The sequence below is a fragment of the Mesoplodon mirus genome (genome assembly GCF_964341445.2).
Source record: "Mesoplodon mirus genome assembly, chromosome: 12".
NCBI lineage: Eukaryota > Metazoa > Chordata > Mammalia > Artiodactyla > Ziphiidae > Mesoplodon > Mesoplodon mirus.
The window spans coordinates 87,093,384-87,118,572 of NC_138988.1; the positions used below are offsets into that span (position 1 = coordinate 87,093,384).

At 40.4% G+C, this 25,189-nt stretch overlaps 2 protein-coding genes across 3 annotated transcripts in view; one reads left to right on the forward strand and one right to left on the reverse strand.

Annotated features, from left to right (window-relative positions):
• Positions 1 to 25,189, reverse strand: part of MRS2 (magnesium transporter MRS2) — a 50,490-nt gene that overhangs the window by 10,297 nt on the left and 15,004 nt on the right. For both annotated transcript variants that reach the window (XM_082637652.1, XM_082637653.1), the window contains exons 8-9: positions 20,852 to 21,004; positions 20,479 to 20,596 (exon numbers count right to left, since the gene is read on the reverse strand). In XM_082637652.1, coding sequence (XP_082493778.1) covers positions 20,479 to 20,596; positions 20,852 to 21,004 — 271 coding nt within the window. The remainder of the gene's footprint in view (positions 1 to 20,478; positions 20,597 to 20,851; positions 21,005 to 25,189) is intronic.
• LOC309814042 (5-azacytidine-induced protein 2-like) lies at positions 5,384 to 7,587 on the forward strand. The gene has a single exon (XM_082639372.1). It carries the CDS (start codon positions 6,012 to 6,014, stop codon positions 6,783 to 6,785), a length of 774 nt encoding a protein of 257 aa, XP_082495498.1. The 5' UTR covers positions 5,384 to 6,011; the 3' UTR covers positions 6,786 to 7,587.

Genomic DNA, 25,189 nt, shown 5'->3' on the forward strand with positions numbered 1-25,189 from the left:
ATGATACAAATAGATGGAGAGATATACCATGTTCTTGGATTGGAAGAATCAACATTGTGAAAATGACTCTACTACCCAAAGCAATCTACAGATTCAATGCAATCCCTATCAAACTACCACTGGCATTTTTCACAGAACTAGAACAAAAAATTTCACAATTTGTATGGAAACACAAAAGACCCCGAATAGCCAAAGCAATCTTGAGAACGAAAAATGGAGCTGGAGGAATCAGGCTCCCTGACTTCAGACTATACTACAAAGCTACAGTAATCAAGACAGTATGGTACTGGCACAAAAACAGAAAGATAGATCAATGGAACAGGATAGAAAGCCCAGAGTTAAACCCATGGACATATGGTCACCTTATCTTTGATAAAGGAGGCAGGAATGTACAGTGGAGAAAGGACAGTCTCTTCAATAAGTGGTGCTGGGAAAACTGGATAGGGACATGTAAAAGTATGAGATTAGATCACTCCCTAACACCATACACAAAAATAAGCTCAAAATGGATTAAAGACCTAAATGTAAGGCCAGACACTATCAAACTCTTAGAGGAAAACATAGGCAGAACACTCTATGACATAAATCACAGCAAGATCCTTTTTGACCCACCTCCTAGAGAAATGGAAATAAAGACAAAAATAAACACATGGGACCTAATGAAACTTAAAAGCTTTTGCACAGCAAAGGAAACCATAAACAAGACCAAAAGACAACCCTCAGAATGGGAGAAAATATTTGCAAATGAAGCCACTGACAAAGGATTAATCTCCAAAATTTATAAGCAGCTCATGCAGCTCAATAACAAAAAAACAAACAACCCAATCCAAAAATGGGCAGAAGACCTAAATAGACATTTCTCCACAGAAGATATACAGACTGCCAACAAACACATGAAAGGATGCTCAACATCTTTACTCATTAGAGAAATGCAAATCAAAACTACAATGAGATATCATCTCACACCAGTCAGAATGGCCATCATCAAAAAATCTAGACACAATAAATGCTGGAGAGGGTGTGGAAAAAAGGGAACACTCTTGCACTGCTGGTGGGAATGTGAATTGGTACAGCCGCTATGGAGAACGGTATGGAGGTTCCTTAAAAAACTACAAATAGAACTACCATATGACCCAGCAATCCCACTACTGGGCATATACCCCGAGAAAACCATAATTCAAAAAGAGACATGTACCAAAATGTTCATAGCAGCCCTATTTACAATAGCCCGGACATGGAAACAACCTAAGTGTCCATCATCGGATGAATGGATAAAGAAGATGTGGCACATATATACAATGGAATATTACTCAGCCATAAAAAGAAATGAAATTGAGCTATTTGTAATGAGGTGGATAGACCTAGAGTCTGTCATACAGAGTGAAGTAAGTCAGAAGGAGAAAGACAAATACTGTATGCTAACACATATATATGGAATTTAAGAAAAAAAAATGTCATGAAGAACATAGGGGTAAGACAGGAATAAAGACACAGACCTACTAGAGAATGGACTTGAGGATATGGGGAGGGGGAAGGGCAAGCTGTGACAAAGTGAAAGAGCGGCATGGACATATATACACTACCAAACGTAAGGTAGATAGCTAGTGGGAAGCAGCCGCATAGCACAGGGAGATCAGCTTGGTGCTTTATGACCGCCTGGAGGGGTGGGATAGGGAGGGTGGGAGGGAGACGCAAAAGGGAGGGGATATGGAAATATATGTATATGTATAACTGATTAAATTTGTTATAAGGCAAAAAATTTAAAAAAAAATAAAAATTAAATTAAAAAAAAAAAAAATTTCCTGAACTTATCACTGCCCCAGAGTTTAAAAGAAACCTTCTGTTATTTGTACTGCTCTTTCCTATAGGAACTAAGAACAAACAGCACCCAGAGACCAAGCGTCAGAAAATAAATCAGAAGGAAAACATGATTTAAGAGTATTTTACGATCATCAGTGAACCCACATTAACTGCTTTTACTTTGTGTTTCCTTCCGGTCTGTTTACATTCACACAAATTTTAATAGTTATAATAGTTATAATTACATAGGACATACAACTTAATTTAAATTTTTTGCTTATAGCCACATTTGCCAAACTGTGAGCTGAGGTGTCCTGGCATGACAGGACCGCAGAATACTTTAAATTCTCGAGGAAATCACAGTGCCATCTGTGGAATACCATGAGAACTGCTACTCTTAAATTGTTTTGACCTACCTTCTTCATAAAAGAAACTGTAAGGTAACATGACAGAAACTCTAACATAATGAAAGAAGCTTTTGGTCTAGGGATGCTGCAAAAAAATTACTAAGACACTAAAAGCATCATGAACCAAGAAAGTGTGGGAACCTCTGACTTACACTGAATATTTTCCCTCACTGTCATTTTCTTTTCTTTTCTTTTTTGTGGCCACGCTGCGTGGCTTGCAGGATCTTAGTTCCCTGACCAGGGATCAAACCCAGGTCCCCAGAGTGCTAACCACTGGACTGCCAGGGAATTCCCCTCACTGTCATTTTCAGAATTGTATTATTTTTTGCAGTGTGATGCTTTTGAGTGCATGTGTGAATGTAGAGAATCACAGAATTTATATTAATCTCCCACATGGAAGGAGTCTCAGCTACAGAAATGCCATTCGTTATTATCAACAACGGCTTGGTCTCCAGTGACTGGGGGCTCAGTTTCCTCCAAAATGATCAGTAACCACTGATGGAAATTCAAGCCACATACGAAAAAGAAATCTGCCTCCTTTTAGACATGAAATTCGATGTTAGACATAATTTATCAAGAAGACAAGTGCTAATGCGAGTTAACTGTTTGGATGAACACATTTCCAGTTATCCTAAACGAAGGCCCTAATTTATTAAGTAAAAATTATGTTTAAATGAGATTTAGCATACCCAGATTACCGTCGTTTTTTTGCTATAGACTGGTTCTGTAATGCCTTATAAATCACAAGTCTGGGAATGCTAAAATGTGATAAGCTTGAGAGGTAAGCAAGTCCAAAATTCTGTGTGTCATTAAAATACACACACAGCACAGTGTGAGACCTTAATCTCCAGGAGGTTAAGGGAAGGGACAAGTGTCTAAGAGTTGGATTTTTAATGCCCCCTCTGCTCTGGGCGTGCCCTGCAGTATTGTATGTTTAAGTACCTGCCTTTCAAACTCTTCATCTCTGCCACTGTTCAGTCTATCTACTCCTTAAAAATAAGATGCCTAGAACATCTTGATGTGCCAGAGGCTAAAAAAGCACTAAAACTGATGGGGACATGTCAAAAGTACTCCGAAGTTAGCATGAAAGGAACAATTTGAACACCAAGATAAATAATGACAGTAGTGACAGATTATAACTCATTGACTAAAGAAAGACCCCATGAGTCCATACTGATACAAATGAATAAATAACTGGGAGAGAAGGAAGGCTCTATTTTACAAAGAATAAAAGGAGGAGGAGTGATGGAATTAGAAATCACCATGTGATAATCATCACTGCAGTACTTGATTCAGACATGAATCCATTTTGGATCAATTAGTGGATGCTAAAACTAGAGGGTGCAAATTATTAGAGAACTGCAAATCAAAACCACAATGAGGTACCACCTCACAGAGGTCAGAATGGCCATCATGAAAAAGTCTACAAATAACAAATGCTAGAAAGCGTGTGGAGAAAAGGGAACCCTCCCCTACACTGTTGGTGAGAAATGTAAGTTGGTGCAGCCACTATGAAAAACAGTACAGAGGTTCCTCAGAAAACTAAAAATAGAATTATCATATGATCCAGCTATCCCACTCCTGGGCATATATCCAGACAAAACTATAATTCAAAAAGATACAAGCACCCCTATGTTCATAGCAGCACTATTCACAACAGCCAAGACGTGAAACAAACTAAATGTCCATCGAGAGAGGAATGGATAAAGAAGATGTGGTATGTGTACACAATAGAGTATTACTCAGCCATCAGAAAGAATGACATAATGCCATTTGCAGCAACACGGATGAAACTAGAGATTATCATACAAAGTGAGTCAGAGAGATAAAGACAAATACCATATGATATCACTTATATGTGGAATCTGAAGTATGGCACAAATGAACCTATCTAAAAAACAGAAACAGACTCACAAGAGGACAGACTTGTGGTTGCCAAGGGGAGGGGGTTGGGGGAGGGATGGAGTGGGAGGTTGAGGTGAGCAGATGTCAGCTATTATATAGAGAATGGATAAACAACAAGGTCCTACTGTATGACACAGGGAACTATATTCAATATCTTATGATAAACCATAATGGAAAAGAATATTAAAAAATGTTTATATATGTATAACTGAATCACTTTGCTGTACAGCAGAAACTAACACAACATTGTAAATCAACTATACTTGAATTAAAAAAAAAATGAGAGGGTACAAATTTGATGAATAGCAGAGTTCTTACAAGATACTTAATTCCACAGAGAAAAAGAGTAACTTCACAGGACAGAAAGTGGGCAGATACCACCTTAACCAAATGATCATAGTTAGTATCACCAGTAATGAGACAAACTGACATCAAGGGTCTCCTGATGGGATTCAATGTGAGGAACACACTGACACAATGTGTAACCAGAATCTAATAATGAAGAAAGAGTATCAAGGGCCAAACAACTGACCTACATTCTTTGTGAACGTCAAGGTCATGAAAGACAAAGATCGAAAAACTGGCCTAGATTAAAGAAGTCTAAGGAGACGTGACGACTATATAACAACACACGATCCAAGATTTTCAATGAGGCAAAGGGCTCTACTGAGCTGAGTGGTGAAACCTGACCAGGGTCCACAGATTAGAAAATAGTGTTGTTTCAATGTTAATTTTCTGGAGCTGTGGTTATGTAAGAGAATACATGTTTTTAGGAAATATATACGGAAATATCTAGATGTAAAGGAGCATCATTTTTTGTTTACTCTCAAATGATTTGGAAAAAAAGTATGCATATATTGACAGAATGATAGAGTAAATATGATAAAATGTTGCTGTTTGAAGAATCTGGGTAAAGGCTGTATGGTAATATCTGACTATTCTTGAGACAGTCTGGTATTATTTTTAAAAAGAAAAATGCTTTTCCTATCTTGGATTCACCATTGTAAATATTAACTCCAACTATACAAGAACAGGGAAACCTCTGATATTCATAGATTTAATGAACATCTTTCAACTCTTCTCCAGGAAACCTGGAGATGTCATTTGTGACTCTGGTGAGACACTGCTCTGAATCTTGCTCTGGGGGCAAGCCTAGCTCACTACTTTCTACTCAGATCTCATTACAACCAGAACTATTGCATATGCTGAAACTATCAGAAAGGAATTTCTAAAAATTCTTTATTTTTTTAAAATAGGCATTTAGAGAAAAATATTAGAGTGAGCATAAGATAGACTTAGCTTGTAAAGTGAGTATATGTACATAAAAATAGTTCTTAGCAAAAGTAATTTGGGAGAATGACAGGAAAGAGTTCTGCAGTCACAAATTGGGGAATTTGCAAAGGTCTTTGGAAGTACCTTCTGAGACTGTCCAGGGTTGGTCTATGTCGCACAAGATATTTTGGCGACTACTGGAGTTTTTACTATATTTGGGCTCAAAAGCCTCCAAGAGATTCCTATCACACTTAGAACAAGCCCAAACTCTTAGCATGCGCCACAAAATCAACATGCCTGCGCGGCGCCGGGCTAGGGCAGGCGCTGACGGGGTCGGGTAACCGGCCTTCTCCGGCGGCGGCTCGGCCCTCGGCCTTGGCTCGGCCCTCCTTCCAGAGCCTCCTGGGCCGTAGCCAACTGGCTGGCCGCGCCGGCCCTGGCGCCACCGAGGCGGGAGAAATGGGAGTCCCTCCGCGGCGTTCCCGGAAGCGGAGCTGTCTTTGAGGAAACAGGAAGCCCGCGGTGACCCCTAGCGACCCGGTTTGTTTTCGGTCCGTTTCCAAACGCTGGGGAATCGAAACTCGGCGGCCCTTGGGGCGGCCCCACGGAGCCTGTGTTCGGGCTGTCATGGATGCACTGGTAGAAGATGATATCTGCATTCTGAATCATGAAAAAGCCCATAGGAGAGATACAGTGACTCCAGTCTCAATATATTCAGGAGATGAATCCGTTGCTTCACATTTTGCCCTTGTCACTGCATATGAAGACATCAAAAAACGACTTAAGGATTCAGAGAAAGAGAACTCTTTCTTAAAAAAAAGAATAAGAGTTTTGGAAGAAAAGCTTATAGGAGCTCGAAAGGATGAAGAAACAAGTTCTGTGGGACGAGAACAAGTAAATAAGGCCTACCATGCGTATCGAGAGGTTTGCATTGACAGAGATAATTTGAAGAGCAAATTGGATAAAATGAATAAAGACAACTCTGAATCTTTGAAAGTATTGAATGAACAGCTACAATCTAAAGAAGTAGAACTCCTCCAGCTGAGGACAGAGGTGGAAACTCAGCAGGTGATAAGAAATTTAAATCCACCTTCATCCAACTGGGAGGTGGAAAAGTTGAGCTGTGACCTGAAGATCCATGGTTTGGAACAAGAACTGGAACTGATGAGGAAAGAATGTAGAGATCTCAAAATAGAGCTACAAAAAGCCAAACAAACGTATCCATCTCAGGAAGACAATCTGAAGAGCAGAGATCTCCAAAGACTAAGCATTTCAAGTGATAATATGCAAGGTGCATACTGGGAACTGAAGAGAGAAATGTCTAACTTACATCTGGTGACTCAAGTTCAAGCTGAACTGCTAAGAAAGATGAAAACCCCAACTGCAATCAAGAAAGCTTGAGCCCCAGCAGGATGCATGGAAGACCTTGGGAAAGACAGCACAAAACTGCACTTGACGAATTTTACTGCAACGTACAAAAGACAGGCCCCTCTCTCACCAAACGGCAAAACTCTTTGTCATACCACGTCTTCCCCTTTACCAGGAGATGCAAAGGTTTTATCAAAGAAAGCAGCTCTCCAGTCATGGACAGATCATGAGCGACCCATTCCTCACGATGGCACAAACTTTCAGGAACACAATTCTTATGGCAGAAATTCTCTGGAAGATAATTCTTGGGTATTCCCAAGCCCTCCTAAATCAAGTGAGACAACATTTGGGGAAACTAAAAATAAACCTTTGCCTTTACCCAACCTGCCACCACTGCATTACTTGGATCAACATAATCAAAACTGCCATTATAAAAATTAATTATGAAGAGATTTATGATGTCCTCACGAGGTTGCTGTATCTCCCTCAGTGATTTTCTTGGGAAATCATTAACAAACTGAAAGCAGATTTTGATTAAACTTTTGCAGAGTTCTTCAGTATTTACATTTGCACATAATGTACCATATTATGTAGTTGACTTTTCAGTATGAAAGAACACCCTCCAGCTCCATATTCTGGCTAAGAATCAGATATGTGTTACTAATTAATAAACCTAAGGTGTTTCACAATGAAAAAAAAAAACAACATGCCCTCCCTCTGCCCTTCTGACGTTCTCCCTGCCTTTCTCCACTTGACGCACCTCCCCTACCACTCTGGCCTTCTTGCTGTTCCTTCAACAAGCTCAGTGCATCCCTGCCTCAGTCTCACACGCATGGTTCCCTCTGCTTAGATCACCTTCCCCCCAGGCCTTCCCACTTTCTCTTTTCATTCAGGTCTCTGCTCTAGGGTCACCTCCTCAGAAAGACCTTCCTCGACCACCCTATCTCCAGGATGCCCCTCGTCTCACCTCCTGCTAACAGTCTCTAGCCCTTTACCTGGCTTTATTTTTCTTTATGGAACTTATCACCTAATATACCATGGATCTGTTTATTCTCTTCTACCTCACTGTAATGGAAATCTCCACAAGGGCAGGGACTCACTGCTATATCCCCATGGCGAAAAGCAGTGCTTAGTGTGCAACAGGCACCAAAAACTGTATCTGTAAGATGAATGAATGGAGTATGTTGCATTTATTTTTCTTTCACATCTTATACAGAGCATTAAAATGACTAATGCTGACTTTGCTTCAGGGAGCTATGATCTTTTGCAGACTTTAAACAGCAACTGCAAATTTGAGGAACACGGCAAATGGGAAGTGTGGGATTAGGGCACATATAACCAGGGGAGTAAATTTACTCGGCTGGGTTGGGGGTGCAGTCAGGGAAGAGTCTCCTTGGAAGTAACACGTAAGTTGAGGCCTGAGACAGAAACAGATGTTAACTAGGCAAAAACAGGTGGATGCCGAGGAGAGACGTGTGGAGGCCCCGTGAGTAAGAATAGTGATGAAGCAAACGACGGTGATGGCAAGGTGTCTGGAGCCAAGATGGGGATGTGGGTGCAGCAGACCGGGAAGAGCCCTACAGGCCAAGGAATCTGGACTTTTATCTTAATGACAATCAAACCCCCCTGAATAATTTTACACAGAAGAGTGACTATCAGATTTGCTTCTTTTAAAGACCACTTTATAAAAGTGAATAGTGGTACTGATGAGATGACGTGGGTTGGACTTCGGCAACAGCCAGTGACAGAGAATAGATCTGTTAACTAGGACACAGAATCCAGTGCCAGAGTGTGCCTGCCAAATGCACATGCAGATTCATTTCTAGAAATCTCACAGTAAGACATCTTCTGAAAGTACAAGCCTACAATGATATGGAAAACCCAGCGAGGGACTTCCCTGGTGGTCCAGTAGTTAAAAGAATCTGCCTTCCGGTGGGCGGAGACTGCGGGTGGCGGAGGGGGAAAGCTTCTAAGTAGCGGAGGAGAGCGCAGCCACAGGGGTGCGGAGGGCAAAGCGGAGAGATTCCCGCACAGAGGATCGGTGCCGACCGGCATTCAGAGGCTTGTCTGCTCGCCTGCCAGGGCGAGGTGGGGCTGGGAGCTGAGGCTCGGGCTTCGGTCGGAGTGCAGGGAGACGACTGGGGCTGGCGCCGTGAACACAGCCTGAAGGGGGCTAGTGCGCCACAGCTGGCAGGAAGGGAGTCCAGGAAAAAGTCTGGAGCTGCCGAAGAGGCAAGAGACTTTTTCTTCCCTCTTTGTTTCCTGGTGCGCGAGGAGAGGGGATTAAGAGCGCTGCTTAAAGGAGCTCCACAGACGGGCGCGAGCCGCGGCTGAAAGCGCGGTCCCCAGAGCCGGGCGGGTGACGCTGGGGCTGCTGCTGCCACCACCAAGAGGCCTGTGTGCGAGCGCAGATCACTGTCTATGCCCCCCTTCCAGGGAGCATGTGCAGCCCGCCACTGCCGGGGTCCCTGGATCCAGGGACGGCTTCCCCGGGAGAGCGCACGGCGTGCCTCGGGCTGGTGCAACGTCACGCCAGCCTCTGCCGCCGCAGGCTTGCCCCACACTCCGTGCCCCTCCCTCCCCACCACCCCCGCCTGAGTGAGCCAGAGCCCCTGAAGCAGCTGCTCCTTTAACCCCGTCCTGTCTGAGCGAAGAACAGATGCCCTCTGGCAACCTACACGCAGAGGTGGGGCCAAATCCAAAGCTGAGACCCGGGAGCTGTGAGAACAAAGAAAAGACAGGGAAATCTCTCCCAGCAGCCTCAGAAGCAGCGGATTAAAGCTCCTCAATCAACTTGATGTACCCTGCATCTGTGGAATACACGAATAGACAACGAATCATCCCAAATTGAGGAGCTGTGTGGATGAAAGGTTCTTGGTGCTGCAGCCAGGAATCAGTGCTGTGCCTCTGAGGTGGGAGAGCCAACTTCAGGACACTGGTCCACAAGAGACCTCCCAGCTCCACATAATATCAAACGGCGAAAATCTTCCAGAGATCTCCATCTCAACACCAGCACCCAGCTTCACTCAACGACCAGCAAGCTACAGTGCTGGACACCCTATGCCAAACAACTAGCAAGACAGGAACACAACGCCACCCATGAGCAGAGAAGCTGCCTAAAATCATAAAAAGTCCACAGACACCCCAAAACACACCACCAGATGTGGACCTGCCCACCAGAAAGACAAGATCCAGCCAAATTCACCAGAACACAGGCACTAGTCCCCTCCACCAGGAAGCCTACACAACCCACTGAACCAACCTTAGCCACTAGGGACAGACACCAAAAACAACGGGAACTACAAACCTGCAGCCTGCAAAAAGGAGACCCCAAACACAGTAAGATAAGCAAAATGAGAAGACAGAAAAACACACAGCAGGTGAAGGAGCAAGATAAAAACCCAACAGACCTAACAAATGAAGAGGAAATAGGCAGTCTACCTGAAAAAGAATTCAGAATAATGATAGTAAAGATGATCCAAAATCTTGGACATAGACTAGACAAAATGCAAGAAACAGTTAACAAGGACCTAGAAGAACTAAAGATGAAACAAGCAACGATGAACAACACAATAAATGAAATTAAAAATACTCTAGATGGGATCAATAGCAGAATAACTGAGGCAGAAGAACGGATAAGTGAGGTGGAAGATAAAATAGTGGAAATAACTACTGCAGAGCAGAAGAAAGAAAAAAGAATGAAAAGAACAGAGGACAGTCTCAGAGACCTCTGGGACAACATTAAGCGCACCAACATTCGAATTATAGGGGTTCCAGAAGAAGAAGAGAAAAAGAAAGGGACTGAGAAAATATTTGAAGACATTATAGTTGAAAACTTCCCTAATATGGGAAAGGAAATAGTTAATCAAGTCCGGGAGGCACAGAGAGTCCCATAAAGGATAAATCCAAGGAGAAATACGCCAAGACACATATTAATCAAACTGTCAAAAATTAAATACAAAGAAAACATATTAAAAGCAGCAAGGGAAAAACAACAAATAACACACCAAGGGAATCCCCATAAGGTTAACAGCTGATCCTTCAGCAGAAACTCTGCAAGCCAGAAGGGACTGGCAGGACATATTTAAAGTGATGAAGGAGAAAAACCTGCAACCAAGATGACTCTACCCAGCAAGGATCTCATTCAGATTTGATGGAGAAATTAAAACGTTTACAGACAAGCAAAAGCTGAGAGAGTTCAGCACCACCAAACCAGCTTTACAACAAATGCTAAAGGAACTTCTCTAGGCAAGAAACACAACAGAAGTACAAGACCTACAATAACGAACCCAAAACAATTAAGAAAATGGGAATAGGAACATACATATCAATAATTACCTTAAATGTAAATGGACTAAATGCTCCCACCAAAAGACACAGATTGGCTGAATGGATACAAAAACAACACCCATATATATGCCGTCTACAAGAGACCCACTTCAGACCTAGAGACACATACAGACTGAAAGTAAGGGGATGGAAAAAGATATTCCATGCAAATGGAAATCAAAAGAAAGCTGGAGTAGCAATTCTCATATCAGACAAAATAGGCTTTAAAATAAAGACTACTAGAAGAGACAAAGAAGGACACTACATAATGATCAAGGGATCGATCCAAGAAGAAGATATAACAATTGTAAATATTTATGCACCCAACATAGGAGCACCTCAATACATAAGGCAAATACTAACAGCCATAAAAGGGGAAATCGACAGTAACACATTCATAGTAGGGCACTTTAAATAACACCCCACTTTCACCAATGGACAGATCATCCAAAATGAAAATAAATAAGGAAACACAAGTTTTAAATGATACATTAAACAAGATAGACTTAATTGATATTTATAGGACATTCCATCCAAAAACAACAGAATACACATTTTTCTCAAGTGCTCATGGAACATTCTCCAGGATAGATCATATATTGGGTCACAAATCAAGCCTTGGTAAATTTAAGAATTGAAATCGTATCAAGTACCTTTTCCGACCACAATGCTATGAGACTAGATATCAATTACAGGAAAAGATCTGTAAAAAATACAAACACATGGAGGCTAAACAATCCACTACTTAATAACGAAGTGATCACTGAAGAAATCAAAGAGGAAATCAAAAAATACCTAGAAACAAATGACAATGGAGACACGATGACCCAAAACCTATGGGATGCAGCAAAATCAATTCTAAGAGGGAAGTTTATAGCAATACAATCCCATCTTAAGAAAAAGGAAACGTCTCGAATAAAAAACCTAACCTTGCAGCTAAAGCAATTAGAGAAAGAAGAACAAAAACACCCCAACGTTAGCAGAAGGAAAGAAATCATAAATATCAGATCAGAAATAAATGAAAAAGAAATGAAGGAAATGATAGCAAAGATGAATAAAACTAAAAGCTGGTTCTTTGAGAAGATAAACAAAATTGATAAACCATTAGCCAGACTCATCAAGAAAAAAAGGGAGAAGACTCAAATCAATAGAATTAGAAATGAAAAAGAAGAAGTAATAACTGACACTGCAGAAATACAAAAGATCATGAGAGATTACTACAAGCAACTCTATGCCAATAAAATGGACAACCTGGAAGAAATGGACAAATTCTTAGAAATGCATAACCTGCCAACACTGAATCAGAAAGAAATAGAAAATATGAACAGACCAATCACAAGCACTGAAATTGAAACTGTGATAAAAAAAAATCTTCCAAAAAACAAAAGCCCAGGACCAGATGGCTTCACAGGTGAATTCTATCAAACATTTAGAGAAGAGCTAACACCTATCCTTCTCAAACTCCTCCAAAATATAGCAGAGGGAGGAACACTCCCAAACTCATTCTACGAGGCCACCATCACCTTGATACCAAAACCACACAAGGATGTCACAAAGAAAGAAAACTACAGGCCAATATCACTGATGAACACAGATGCAAAAATCCTCAACAAAATACTAGCAAACAGAATCCAACAGCACATTAAAAGGATCATACACCTGGGCTTCACTGGTGGCGCAGTGGTTAAGAATCCGCCTGCCAATGCAGGGGACACGGGTTCAAGCCCTGGTCCCGGAAGATCCCACATGCCATGGCGCAACTAAGCCTGTGTGCCACAATTACTGAGCCTGCGCTCTAGAGCCCGCGAGCCACAACTACTGAAGCCCGTGTGCCACAACTACTGAAGCCCGCGTGCCTAGAGCCTGTGCTCTGCAACAAGAGAAGCCACCACAATGAGAAGCCTGCGCCCCGCGACAAAGAGTATCCCCCACTCACTGCAACTAGAGAAAGCCTGCGTGAAGCAGTGAAGACCCAATGCAGCCAAAAATTAAATAAATGAATAAATAAATAAATTTATTAAAAAAAAGGATCATACATCAAGATCAAGTGGGGTTTATTCCAGGAATGCAAGGATTCTTCAATATATGCAAATCAATCAACGTGATACACCATATTAACAAATTGAAGGAGAAAAACCATATGATCATCTCAATAGATGCAGAGAAAGCTTTCGACAAAATTCAACACCCATTTATGATAAAAACCCTGCAGAAAGTAAGCATAGAGGGAACTTTCCTCAACAAAATAAAGGCCATATATGACAAAACCACAGCCAACATCATCCTCAACAGTGAAAAACTGAAACCATTTCCACTAAGATCAGGAACAAGACAAGGTTGCCCACTCGCACCACTGTTATTCAACATAGTTTTGGAAGTTTTAGCCACAGCAAACAGAGAAGAAAAGGAAATAAAAAGAATCCAAAGGGAAAAGAAGAAGTAAAGCTGTCACTATTTGCAGATGACATGATACTATACATAGAGAATCCTAAACATGCTACCAGAAAACTACTAGAGCTAATCAATGAATTGGTAAAGTACCAGGATACAAAATTAATGCACAGAAATCTCTGGCATTCCTATATACTAATGATGAAAAATCTGAAAGTGAAATCAAGAAAACACTCCCATTTACCATTGCAACAAAAAGAATAAAATATCTAGGAATAAACCTACCTAAGGAGACAAAAGATCTATATGCAGAAAATTATAAGACATTGATGAAAGAAATTAAAGATGATACAAACAGATGGAGAGATACACCATGTTCTTGGATTGGAAGAATCAACATTGTGAAAATGACTCTACTACCCAAAGCAATCTACAGATTCAATGCAATCCCTATCAAACTACCACTGGCATTTTTCACAGAACTAAAACAAAAAATTTCACAATTTGTATGGAAACACAAAAGACCCCAAATAGCCAAAGCAATCTTGAGAGAGAAAAAGGGAGCTGGAGGAATCAGCCTCCCTGACTTCGGACTATACTACAAAGCTACAGTAATCAAGACAGTATGGTACTGGCACTAAAACAGAAAGATAGATCAATGGAACAGGATAGAAAGTGCAGAGATAAACCCACGCACATACGGTCACCTTATCTTTGATAAAGGAGGCAGGAATGTACAGTGGAGAAAGGACAGCCTCTTCAATAAGTAGTGACGAGAAAACTGGACAGGAACATGTAAAAGTATGAGATTAGATCACTCCCTAACACCATACACAAAAATAAGCTCAAAATGGATTAAAGACCTAAATGTAAGGCCAGAAACTACTGAACTCTTAGAGGAAAACATAGGCAGAACAATCCATGACATAAATCACAGCAAGATCCTTTTTGACCCACCTCCTAGAGAAATGGAAATAAAAGCAAAAATAAACAAATGGGATCTAATGAAACTTAAAAGCTTTTGCACAGCAAAGGAAACCATAAACAAGAACAAAAGACAACCCTCAGAATGGCAGAAAATATTTGCAAATGAAGCAACTGACAAAGGATTAACCTCCATAATTTATAAGCAGCTCAAGCAGCTCAATAACAAAAAAACAAACAACCAAAACCAAAAATGGGCAGAAGACCTAAATAGAAATATTTATAGACAATAGAATGGATAAAGACCTAAATAGAAATATTTATAGACAACAGAACGGATAAAGAAGATGTGGCACATATATACAATGGAATATTACTCAGCCATAAAAAGAAACGAAACTGAGCTATTTGTAATGAGGTGGGTAGACCTAGAGTCTGTCATACAGAGTGAAGTAAGTCAGAAAGAGAAAGACAAATACCGTATGCTAACACATATATATCGAATTTAAGAAAAAAAATGTCATGAAGAACCTAGGGGTAAAACAGGAATAAAGACACAGACCTACTTAAGAATGCATCTGAGGATATGGGGAGGGGGAAGGGTAAGCTGAGACAAAGCAAAAGAGAGGCATGGACATATATACACTAAAAAACGTAAGGTAGATAGCTAGTGGGAATCAGCCGCACAGTACAGGGAGATAAGATCGATTGGTGCTTTGTGACCTCCTAGAGGGGTGGTATACGGAGGGTGGGAGAGAGGGAGACGCAAGAGGGAAGGGATATGGGAACAGATGTATATGTATAACTGATTCACTTTGTTATAAAGCAGAAACTAACCATTGTGAAGCAATTGTACTCCAATAAAAAAAAAAAAAGGAAAAAAAAAAAAAAAAGAATCTGCCTTCCAATGCAGGGGATGCAGGTTCCATCGCTGGGCAGGGAACTAAGATCCCACCTGCCGCAGGGCAACTAAGCCTGCACGCCTCAACTACTGAGGCCTTGCACTCTGGAGCCTGGGCCACAACTAGAGAGAAGCCTACGTGCTGCAACTAGAGAAGCCTGCAAGACACGACAAAAGATCCTGCATGCCGCAACAAAGATCCCACGTGCCGCAACTAAGACCTGACACAGCCTAATAAGTAAATAATTTAATTAAAAAAAAAACCTCTGCAAGTTCCGTGTTATATTAAAATGGAGCAAAGTGGAAAGTGCAAGTCTTGGGGACTAAATCCTAGTTCTGTTACTTCCTAGCTCCGTGCCCTTGGTCAAGTTACTAACGTTTTCTGAGCCTCAGTTTTCCTACCTATAAAGCAGGGAAAATACATTCATTTTCAGAGTTTTGATAACTGAGTCAAATAAAGCATGCAACTGCGTGGAACACTGCCTGACACACAAGAATTTAAAAGAGGAAAAAAAAGAATCCCTCATTAACACTGCCTCACAGTGTACTACAGTTTTGTCAAACCTTTCCCATGTGTAATTACATGTTTTGGGAATCATAAGGTAACCTAGGCTATCTACGTTATAACAGAGTCTAACAATACGGGATGAATTTTAAATGAGTTAGAGTATATATTTTATTTCACTAGGGGAGTATACATGTTAAAACTTTCTTTTTAAAATCCATTAAAGGGACTTCCCTGGTGGCACAGTAGTTAAGAATACACCTGCCTACAAGCAGCTCATGCAGCTCGATATCAAAAAAACCAACAACCCAATACCAAAATGGGCAGAAGACCCAAACAGACGTTCCTCCACAGAAGATATACAGACTGCCAACAAACACATGAAAGGATGCTCAACATCACTAATCATTAGAGAAATGCACATCAAAACTACAATGAGAGCGGCACCGCGTGGAGTCCCCAGTGGAAGCTTCTGTCCGGTCGTGGCAGTTCCGGAGCCTCCAGCCTGCGGCCCGCGGAACCCCCGATGCCTGGGCGAGATCTGGCTTCTGGAGACTTCTCCCATCCTAAGGTGAAACTGCCCAGAAAGAGGACATGGCTACTGAACAGAGGGAAGCAAGGTCTCAGGAGATGAAAGTTGCATCAGTCGCCAATGGTCAGTGATTTAATCAATCGTGCCTATGTAATGAACCTCCATAAAAACCCAGAAGCGTTCAGAGTTCTTCCAGGTGTCAGTGACGTTTGAAGATGTGGCTGTGTTCTTTACACGGGATGAGTGGAGAAAGCTGGCTCCTTCTCAGAGAAACTTGTACCAAGATGTGATGCTGGAGAACTATAGTAACCTTGTCTCATTGGGACTCCCATTTTCCAAACCCGAGGTGATCTCCCTGTTGCAGCAAGGAGAAGATCCCTGGAAGGTAGAGAAAGAAAGCCCTGGAGGCCCCTCTCTAGGATGGAAGAACAGTTATAAAACCACAAAGTCAACTCAAACACAAGGTTCTTCATTTCAGGAGCTGATAATGAAAAGATCCAAAAGGAATGGACCCTGGGACTTCAAATTAGAAAACCCCTGCAAATATGAAGACAGATTAGAGAAAAAGCAGAAGAAAAAAGAAAGTGTTCAGATAGTTTCAGTCGCTCACAAAAAAATCCTCACTGTAGAAAGAAAACATAAAAATACTGAATTTGGCCGAAACTTCAGCCCAAAGTCAGTCCTTGTTAGGCAACAGATGGTTCCCAGAGAAAACACCCCACCAAAATGTGAAATACAAGGAAACAGCTTCAAACAGAATTCCAATTTATTTAATCAACAAAAAATCAACACAGCCGGGAAACGTTATAAATGTAGTATGTGTGAGAAAACCTTCATTAATACTTCATCCCTTCATAAACATGAGATAAACCATAGTGGAGAGAAATTGTTTAAATGTAAAGACTGTTCGAAAGCCTTTAACGAAAGTTCAGCTCTTATTCAACATCCAATAACTCATACTGGAGAGAAACCCTATATATGTAAAGAATGTGGGAAAGCCTTCACTCTCAGTACATCCCTTTATAAACCCCTAAGAACACACACTGTGGAGAAATCCTATAGATGTAAAGAATGTGGTAAATCCTTCAGCAGAAGGTCAGGCCTTTTTATACATCAAAAAATCCATGCTGGAGAAAACCTCTATAAATATAATCCAGGTAGGAAGGCATCTAGTTGCAACACATCCCTTCCTGGATGTCAGAGAATGAATTCCAGAAAGAAGTCCTATTTATGTAATGAATGTGGCAATACCTTTAAGTCTAGTTCATCCCTTCGTTATCATCGGAGGATACACACAGGAGAGAAACCTTTTAAATGTAGTGAATGTGGGAGAGCCTTCAGTCAGAGTGCATCTCTTATTCAACAGGAAAGAATTCACACTGGAGAAAAGCCTTATAGATGTAATGAATGTGGAAAAGGTTTCATTTCTATTTCACGACTTAACAGACACCGACTAATTCTTACTGGTGAGAAGTTTTATAATTGTAATGAATGTGGTAAAGCCTTAAGTTCCCACTCAACACTTATTATTCATGAAAGAATTCATACTGGAGAGAAACCATGTAAATGTAAAGTGTGTGGGAAAGCCTTCAGACAAAGTTCAGCTCTCATTCAACATCAGAGAATGCATACTGGAGAAAGACCCTATAAATGTAATGAGTGTGGGAAACATCCAGGTGTAACTCATCCCTTAGTAATCATCAGAGAATTCACACAGGAGAGAAACCATATCGATGTGAAGAATGTGGGATATCTTTTGGCCAAAGATCAGCTCTTATTCAACATCGAAGGATTCATACAGGAGAGAAACCCTTCAAATGTAATACATGCGGGAAAACTTTTAGACAAAGCTCATCACGTATTGCCCATCAGAGAATTCATACTGGAGAGAAACCCTATGAATGTAATACATGTGGGAAACTTTTCAATCACAGGTCATCTCTTACTAATCATCATAAAATTCATATTGAAGAGAAGCCCTAGAAAGTAGGTTTGCATGTGTGACATTCTGAAACCAAAGCTCATCAGAATACATGAAAGTGATGTAATAAATGTAATGGATATGAAAAGCCATTCTATGATTTAGTCATCAAATAATAAATTCCAAGGATAAACCTATGTAATAGATAATGAGAAAAGTGGAAATTGTTCAGTCCTATCAGACACTTTATAATAACCTAAAATGAAGAATTCCGGACTGGAGACATTGACTTTGGGCATTTGTAAAGTAATTGTTTTCTCTACAGCATCGCATGCTGCATATCATATGTCATTGTTGTAAACATCTGGGTGATGAGGGGAAGTGTGCACTGGATTTCCTGTTAAACTGTAAACTTAATACTTTTTTTAAAATAACTGACATTGTAATGGTATATAAAAGATGTGGTCAAAGAAATTATACATTTTTAGAGAAAAGGACCAAATGAAAGTTAAAAATGAATTGTAAACTACCTCTGACTTTCTGGGGTTTGTCCTTTTCCTGACTTGATGTCAAACTTTGTGCCTGGATTTCATTTAAAAGTAGAAATAAAAGTCTGTTCTCTTCCTTTGTTCTTCTAGTAATTGCTGTGAATTGGAAATTTTCTACACAATTTTTAATTCTGTTCTCAGAATTATTTTTTTTTGCTCTGAAGTCATGTATTATGAAATTATACATGCTATATACTGTGAGCTGTCATCTTAAGTATATTAAATGGAAAAATAAGCAGTTTTCAAGTTTAAAGCTATTAAATTTTATTTAATATATATTATACATATATATTTAATAACATATATTCTAAATTCACAGCAGAAGGGGCTGTCAAAAGTAGTTTAATGAATCTAGCGTATGTGCCAAAATATTGGAAGGTACATCAATCACTTCATGAAATAAAGAGTATGTTTTTCCTAAAAAAAAAAAAAAAAAAAAAACTACAATGAGATATCATCTCACACCAGTCAGAATGGCCATCATCAAAAACTCTACAAACAATAAATGCTGGAGAGGGTGTGGAGAAAAGGGAACCCTCTTGCACTGCTGGTGGGAATGTGAATTGCTACAGCCACTATGGAGAACAGTATGGAGTCTCCTTAAAAAACTACAAACAGAGCTACCATATGACCCAGCAATCCCACTAATGGGCATATACCCTGAGAAAACCATAATTCAAAAAGAGTCATGTACCAAAATGTTCATTGTAGCTCTATCTACAGTGGCACGGAGATGGAGGCGGCCTAGGTGTCCATCATCCGATGAACGGATGGGGAGGATATGGCACATGTATACAGTGGAGTGTTGTTCAGCTATAGAAAGAAACGAAATTGAGCTAGTTGTAGTGAGGTGGATGGACCTAGAGTGTGTCGTACAGAGTGAAGTGAGTCGGAAAGAGAGAGACAAATGCTGTATGCTAGCACATGTATATGGAATTTAAGGTAAGAAAAAAAGATGTCATGAAGAACCTAGGAGTAAAACAGGAATAAAGACACAGACCTACTAGGGAATGGACTTGAGGATATGGGGAGGGGGAAGGGTAAGCTGGGACAAAGTGAGAGAGTGGCATGGACATATGTACACTACCAAATGTAAAACAGATAGCTAGTGCGAAGCATCCGCGTAGCACAGGAAGATCAGCTTGGTGCTTTGTGACCAACTAGAGGGGTGGGATAGGGAGGGTGTGAGGGAGGGAGATGCAAGAGGGGAGAGATATGGCAACATATGTATATGTATCACCGATTCACTTTGTTATAAAGCAATTATACTCCAATAAAGAAGTTAAAAAAAAAAAAAAAGAATCCACCTGCCAATGCAGGGGACACAGGTTCGAGCCCTGGTCTGGGAAGATCCCACATGCCACAGAGCAACTAAGCCCATGTGCCACAACTACTGACCTTGTGCTCTAGAGCCCGCGAGCAACAACTACTGAAGCCTGCACACCTAGAGCCCGTGTTCCGCAACAAGAGAAACCACTGTAATGAGAAGCCCACATACCACAATGAAGAGTAGCTCCCGCTCACCGGAACTAGAGAAAGCCCACGCACGCGTAGCAATGAAGACTCAACACAGCCAAAAGTAAAATAAAGTTCTCTTTAAAAAAAAATGCATTTAACAAATTATCTTCAAAACATTAAAAACAACCTCTAGATTACTGAAATAATATATTCTCACCTCCTCAAGGGACGATTCCAAATTCATTCCAAAAGCAACTCCCATTAGTCCAAAGAGTGAAAGAGAGAAGGTTCCCATGGTCAACTGTAGGTTCAACCTCATCATCACATTACGGTGGCTGGAGAGGAGAACAACTGCTTAGTTCAGAAGATCTTACCAACTACACGCAGCAAATTCACTACATAATCTATTAAAGACGACATGGATTAAACATACACCTTAAAAAAGACATTTCCATGTAGTAATTACAAACAATAATGATGGTATAATTCTTTCCAAAATGGAAAAACAAAACTATCCTTAAAAGCTTTATTACTGTGTACTATTTTATAAAGAAAATACTTACTGATTGTTTTATACGAGGCCTTCTTACCTGTCCAAGTTGATGAATATGATACTCTGTGAATCATCAATCAGTGCCCTAAGTTCCCGAGCTGCATTGGAAAGATCCTCAGCTAATCGGTAGTAGTTTTCCAACAGCAACTCCATCTCTTCTGCATGGTCAATCCCAGCACTGCTCTTTTCACTTTAATTAAGAATTAACATAATTAACATGCCCCCAATACATGCATTATACATTTAGTAGCACAGAACTTCCTGAATTACTATAAAATATTCAGCTACCAGTGAAAAAACTACCCTTTGCCATTACTATTATTGTGATTGAGGCCAGTCTGGAGTGGCTTTGCCAACTGATCCTAAACATGACACAGGTAGTTGAGGACACGGGTTTCATCCCTACACAGGCCTCACTGTATTCCATGGCCCTGATCCCAGGGACGCTCATGCAATGCTACCAGTTACAGGAAAATGCAGACATGTGAATGCTGATGAATTAGTGCAAATCCCAAATCACTATCAGGTAAAACAAAACCAAAAACTAAAAATGAACATAAAGAGCATTTCCTTTCCAAGGTAAATATATAACATCATTTTCATATATGAAGTAAACCGTTTTTGAAAAATGTCAATACAGTCAGAGGGCTCAAGATGGCAGAGGAGTAGGACGGGGAGCTCACCTTCTCCCACAAATACATCAACACGTGGAACGACTCTCACAGAACACCTACTGAACACTGGCAGAAGACCTCAGACTTCCAAAAGGGCAAGAAAATCTCCACATACTGGGTAGGACAAAAGAAAAAAAAAGAGAGAGAGAGAGAAAGGAACCGGGAAGGGACCTGCTCCCCAGAGGGAGCTGTGAAAGAGGAAAGGTGTCAGAACACTGGGAAGTCTCCTCACTGGCAGGGAGATCAGCTGGGACGGGGGGGCGGGGGGGGGAGCTTCAGAGCCTCGTAGGAGAGCACAACAAGCAGTTTGTGGAGGGCAAAGCAGAGAGAGCCCCACACAGTCAGTTGGTGCCACTGCCTGGCATTCCCCAGCCTGAGACGGTCCTCCACTGGGGTGGGTGGGGGCTAGGTGCTGAGGCTCAGGCTTCGGAGGTCAGAACAGGGGAGAAGACTGGGGGTGGCTGCCTGAGGGGGCTAGGGTGTGGTGCGCCACCACTGAGGGAAGAAGCCTGGGCCCCCCAGAGAGGTAGGGCACCCCTGCTGGGGTGGGGGGGCATGAGGAGAGGGGTGGGACCTCCATAGGAGCTTATTTCTCAGGCAGCAGGGCACCGCTTACATGAGCTCTGGGGGTGGGCACGAGCCACCACTGCCAACTCAGGCTCCAGAGGTGGGAGCAGCCTGCCAATGCCGAGGGTCCCGTGACCAAGCACCAACCACTGCCCCTGACCTCCTGGGAGCATGCATGGGGCGTGCACCTGCTCACCCTCTGACAAGGGTATAATGGCCAGCACATGCTGAGGAAAGAGATGGCAAGCATCCAAACCAAAAACAGCCGTCAAGCCAAAAAAATATTAAACCCACAAAAGCTAAGCAGGAATGCTCCCGCATATAAATAGCCCTCCAAGCCTACAGTAGATAATTGTTTCTCCTAAACTCACAGAGTAAGAGAAATATAAGCAAAATGAAGAAACAGAGGAACCACTCCCAGTTAAGAGAATTGCCCTGAAGGAACAATGAAACATACCTCTTCAGTCTAAAAGACACCGAGTTCAAAGAGGAGGTAATGAAAATACTGAAGGAATTAAGAAAGGCCATCAACAGAAATGCAGATTACTGTAAAAAGGAACTAGAAACTATAAGGAGCCAAGAAAAATTAGAAAATTCATTTGCTGAAATGAAAGCTAAGCCAAAGGCAATGAATAGCAGAATGAATAATGCAGAAAAATAAGTGATCTGGAAGACAGAATAATGGAAATTACCCAATCAAAACAGTAGACAGAAAACCAAATGAAAAAAAATGAAAGCAATATAAGAGACCTATGGGATAATATAAAGTGTGCCTATCTATGTATAATAGGGATTCCAGAAGGAGAAAAGGGGATTGAAAATGTATTCGAAGAAATTATGGCTGAAAACTTCCCACATTTAAGAAGGAAACAGATATCCAGATACAAGAAGCACAGAGGGTCCCATACAAGATGAACCCAAACAAACCTACACCAAGACATACTATAATAAAAATGGCAAAAGTTAAAGAGAGGATTCCAAAGGCAGCAAGAGAAAAACAAAAAGTTAGTTACAAGGGAATCCCCTTAAGGCTATCAGCTGATTTCTCGACAGAAACACTGCAAGCCAGAAGGGAGTGGCAAAATATATTCAAAGTTTTGAGAGGGAAAAAATCTGCAAACTGAAATACTCTATCCAGCAAGATTATCATTTAGAATAGGAGGGGAAATAAAGTTCTCAGACAAGCAAAAACTAAAAGAATACAGCAATACCAAACCTATCCTAAAAGAAATATTGAAAGCTCTTCTCTAAATACAAAAGAAGACGATATAGGAAAGGGGAAATCACAGTTGAAAAGTAAATCACTTAAGTTAGCCAGTATACAGATCAAAAAGAAAAAAAAAAACAACCTACTGTGAAAGGATGGTAAACACAAGAAACAGCAAAAGGATGAATATGAAGCTGTAAAAAAAGGACATCAAAATCATAAAATGTGGGGAAGGAGAGTAAGAAAATGTAGATTCTTGTTTTTTAGAATGTGTTTAAGCTTATATGACTATCAGTCTAAAGCAAGCAGATATAGGAAGGGGTTAACACACTTGAAAAACAGGGCAACCACAAATCAAAAGCACACACTAGATCCACAAAAAACAAAAAGAACACAAGCATAAAATAAAAGGAAATCATCAAACCACAAAAAAGAAAAACAAAAAGAAAAGGAACAACAACAAAAATCCATAGAATCAACTGGAAAACAAGGTTTAAAATGGCAATGGATACATATGTATCAATAATTACCTTAAATGTCAGTGGACTGAATGCTCAAATCAAGACAGAGTGGCAGACTGGATAAAAAAACAAGAGCCTACAATATGCTGCCTACAAGAGACCTACCTTAGGGCAAAGGACACACACAGATTGAAAGTGAGGGGATGGAAAAAGATATTTCATGCAAATGGAAATGACAAGAAAGCAGAAGTTGCAAAACTCATATCAGACTATAAAGTAGACTTTAAAACAAAGGCCATAAAGGAAAAGAACACTATATAATGGTAAAAGGATCAATATAGGAAGAGGATTTTACAATCATCACCATATATGCACCTAACATAGGAGCACCAAATCCATAAAACACTAACAGACATAAAGGAAGAAATTGACTGGAAATACAATAATAGTAGGAGATTTTAACACCCTACTCACATCAATGCACAGATCTTCCAGATAATCAATAAGGCAAGAGAGATCCTAAATGATGGAATAGGACAGTTAGACTTAATTGATATTTTCAAGACATTACATCAAAAAAACCAAAAACCAAAAAACAGAATACACATCTTTTCAAGTGCACGTGGAACATTCTCTAGGACTGACCACATACTAGGGCACAAAACTAATAACCTCAACAAATTTAAGAAATCATTTCAAGCATCTTCTCTGACCACAACAGCATGAAACTAGAAATCAACCACAGGAAAAGAAATGAGAAAAAAATGATTATATGAAGACTAAACCATATGCTACTAAAAACCAATAGGTCAATGAGGAAATCAAAAAGGAAATTAAAAAGTACCTTGAGACAAACAACAATGAAAACACAACCACACAAAATCTATGGGATACAGCAAAAGCACTTCTTAGAGGGAAGTTCATAGCAATACACGCCTTCCTCAAAAAACAAGAAAACATCTCAACAACCTAACATACCACCTAACATACCACCTAACATACCAACCTAACATACCACCTAAAAGAATTAGAAAAAGAAGAAAAACCAAAACCTAAAGTCAGCAGAAGGAAGGAAATAATAAAGATCAGGGAGGAAATAAATTGAGATTAAAAAAATAGAAAAAAAAATCAATAAAACCAAAAGCTGGTTCTTTGAAGGGGTAAACAAAATTGACAAACCTCTTGCCAGGCTCACCAAGAAGAAAAAAGAGAGAACCCAAATAAGCAAATTAAGAAATGAAAAAGGAGAAATCTCAACTGATATCACAGAAATACAAAAACCCATAAGAGAATACTATGAACAATTATATGCCAACAAATTTGACAACTTAGAAGAAATAGACAACTTTCTAGAAACATATAGCCCATCAAAACTGAATCAAGAAGTAGATAATTTGAACAGACCGATTCACTAGAAGTGAAATATAATCTGTAAAAAAACAAAACAAAACTCCCTACAAACAAAA

What these genes read in the sequence shown, in the direction of transcription:
- LOC309814042 (XM_082639372.1), top strand. Translation starts at nt 6,012, where the DNA reads ATGGATGCACTGGTAGAAGATGATATCTGCATTCTGAATCATGAAAAA.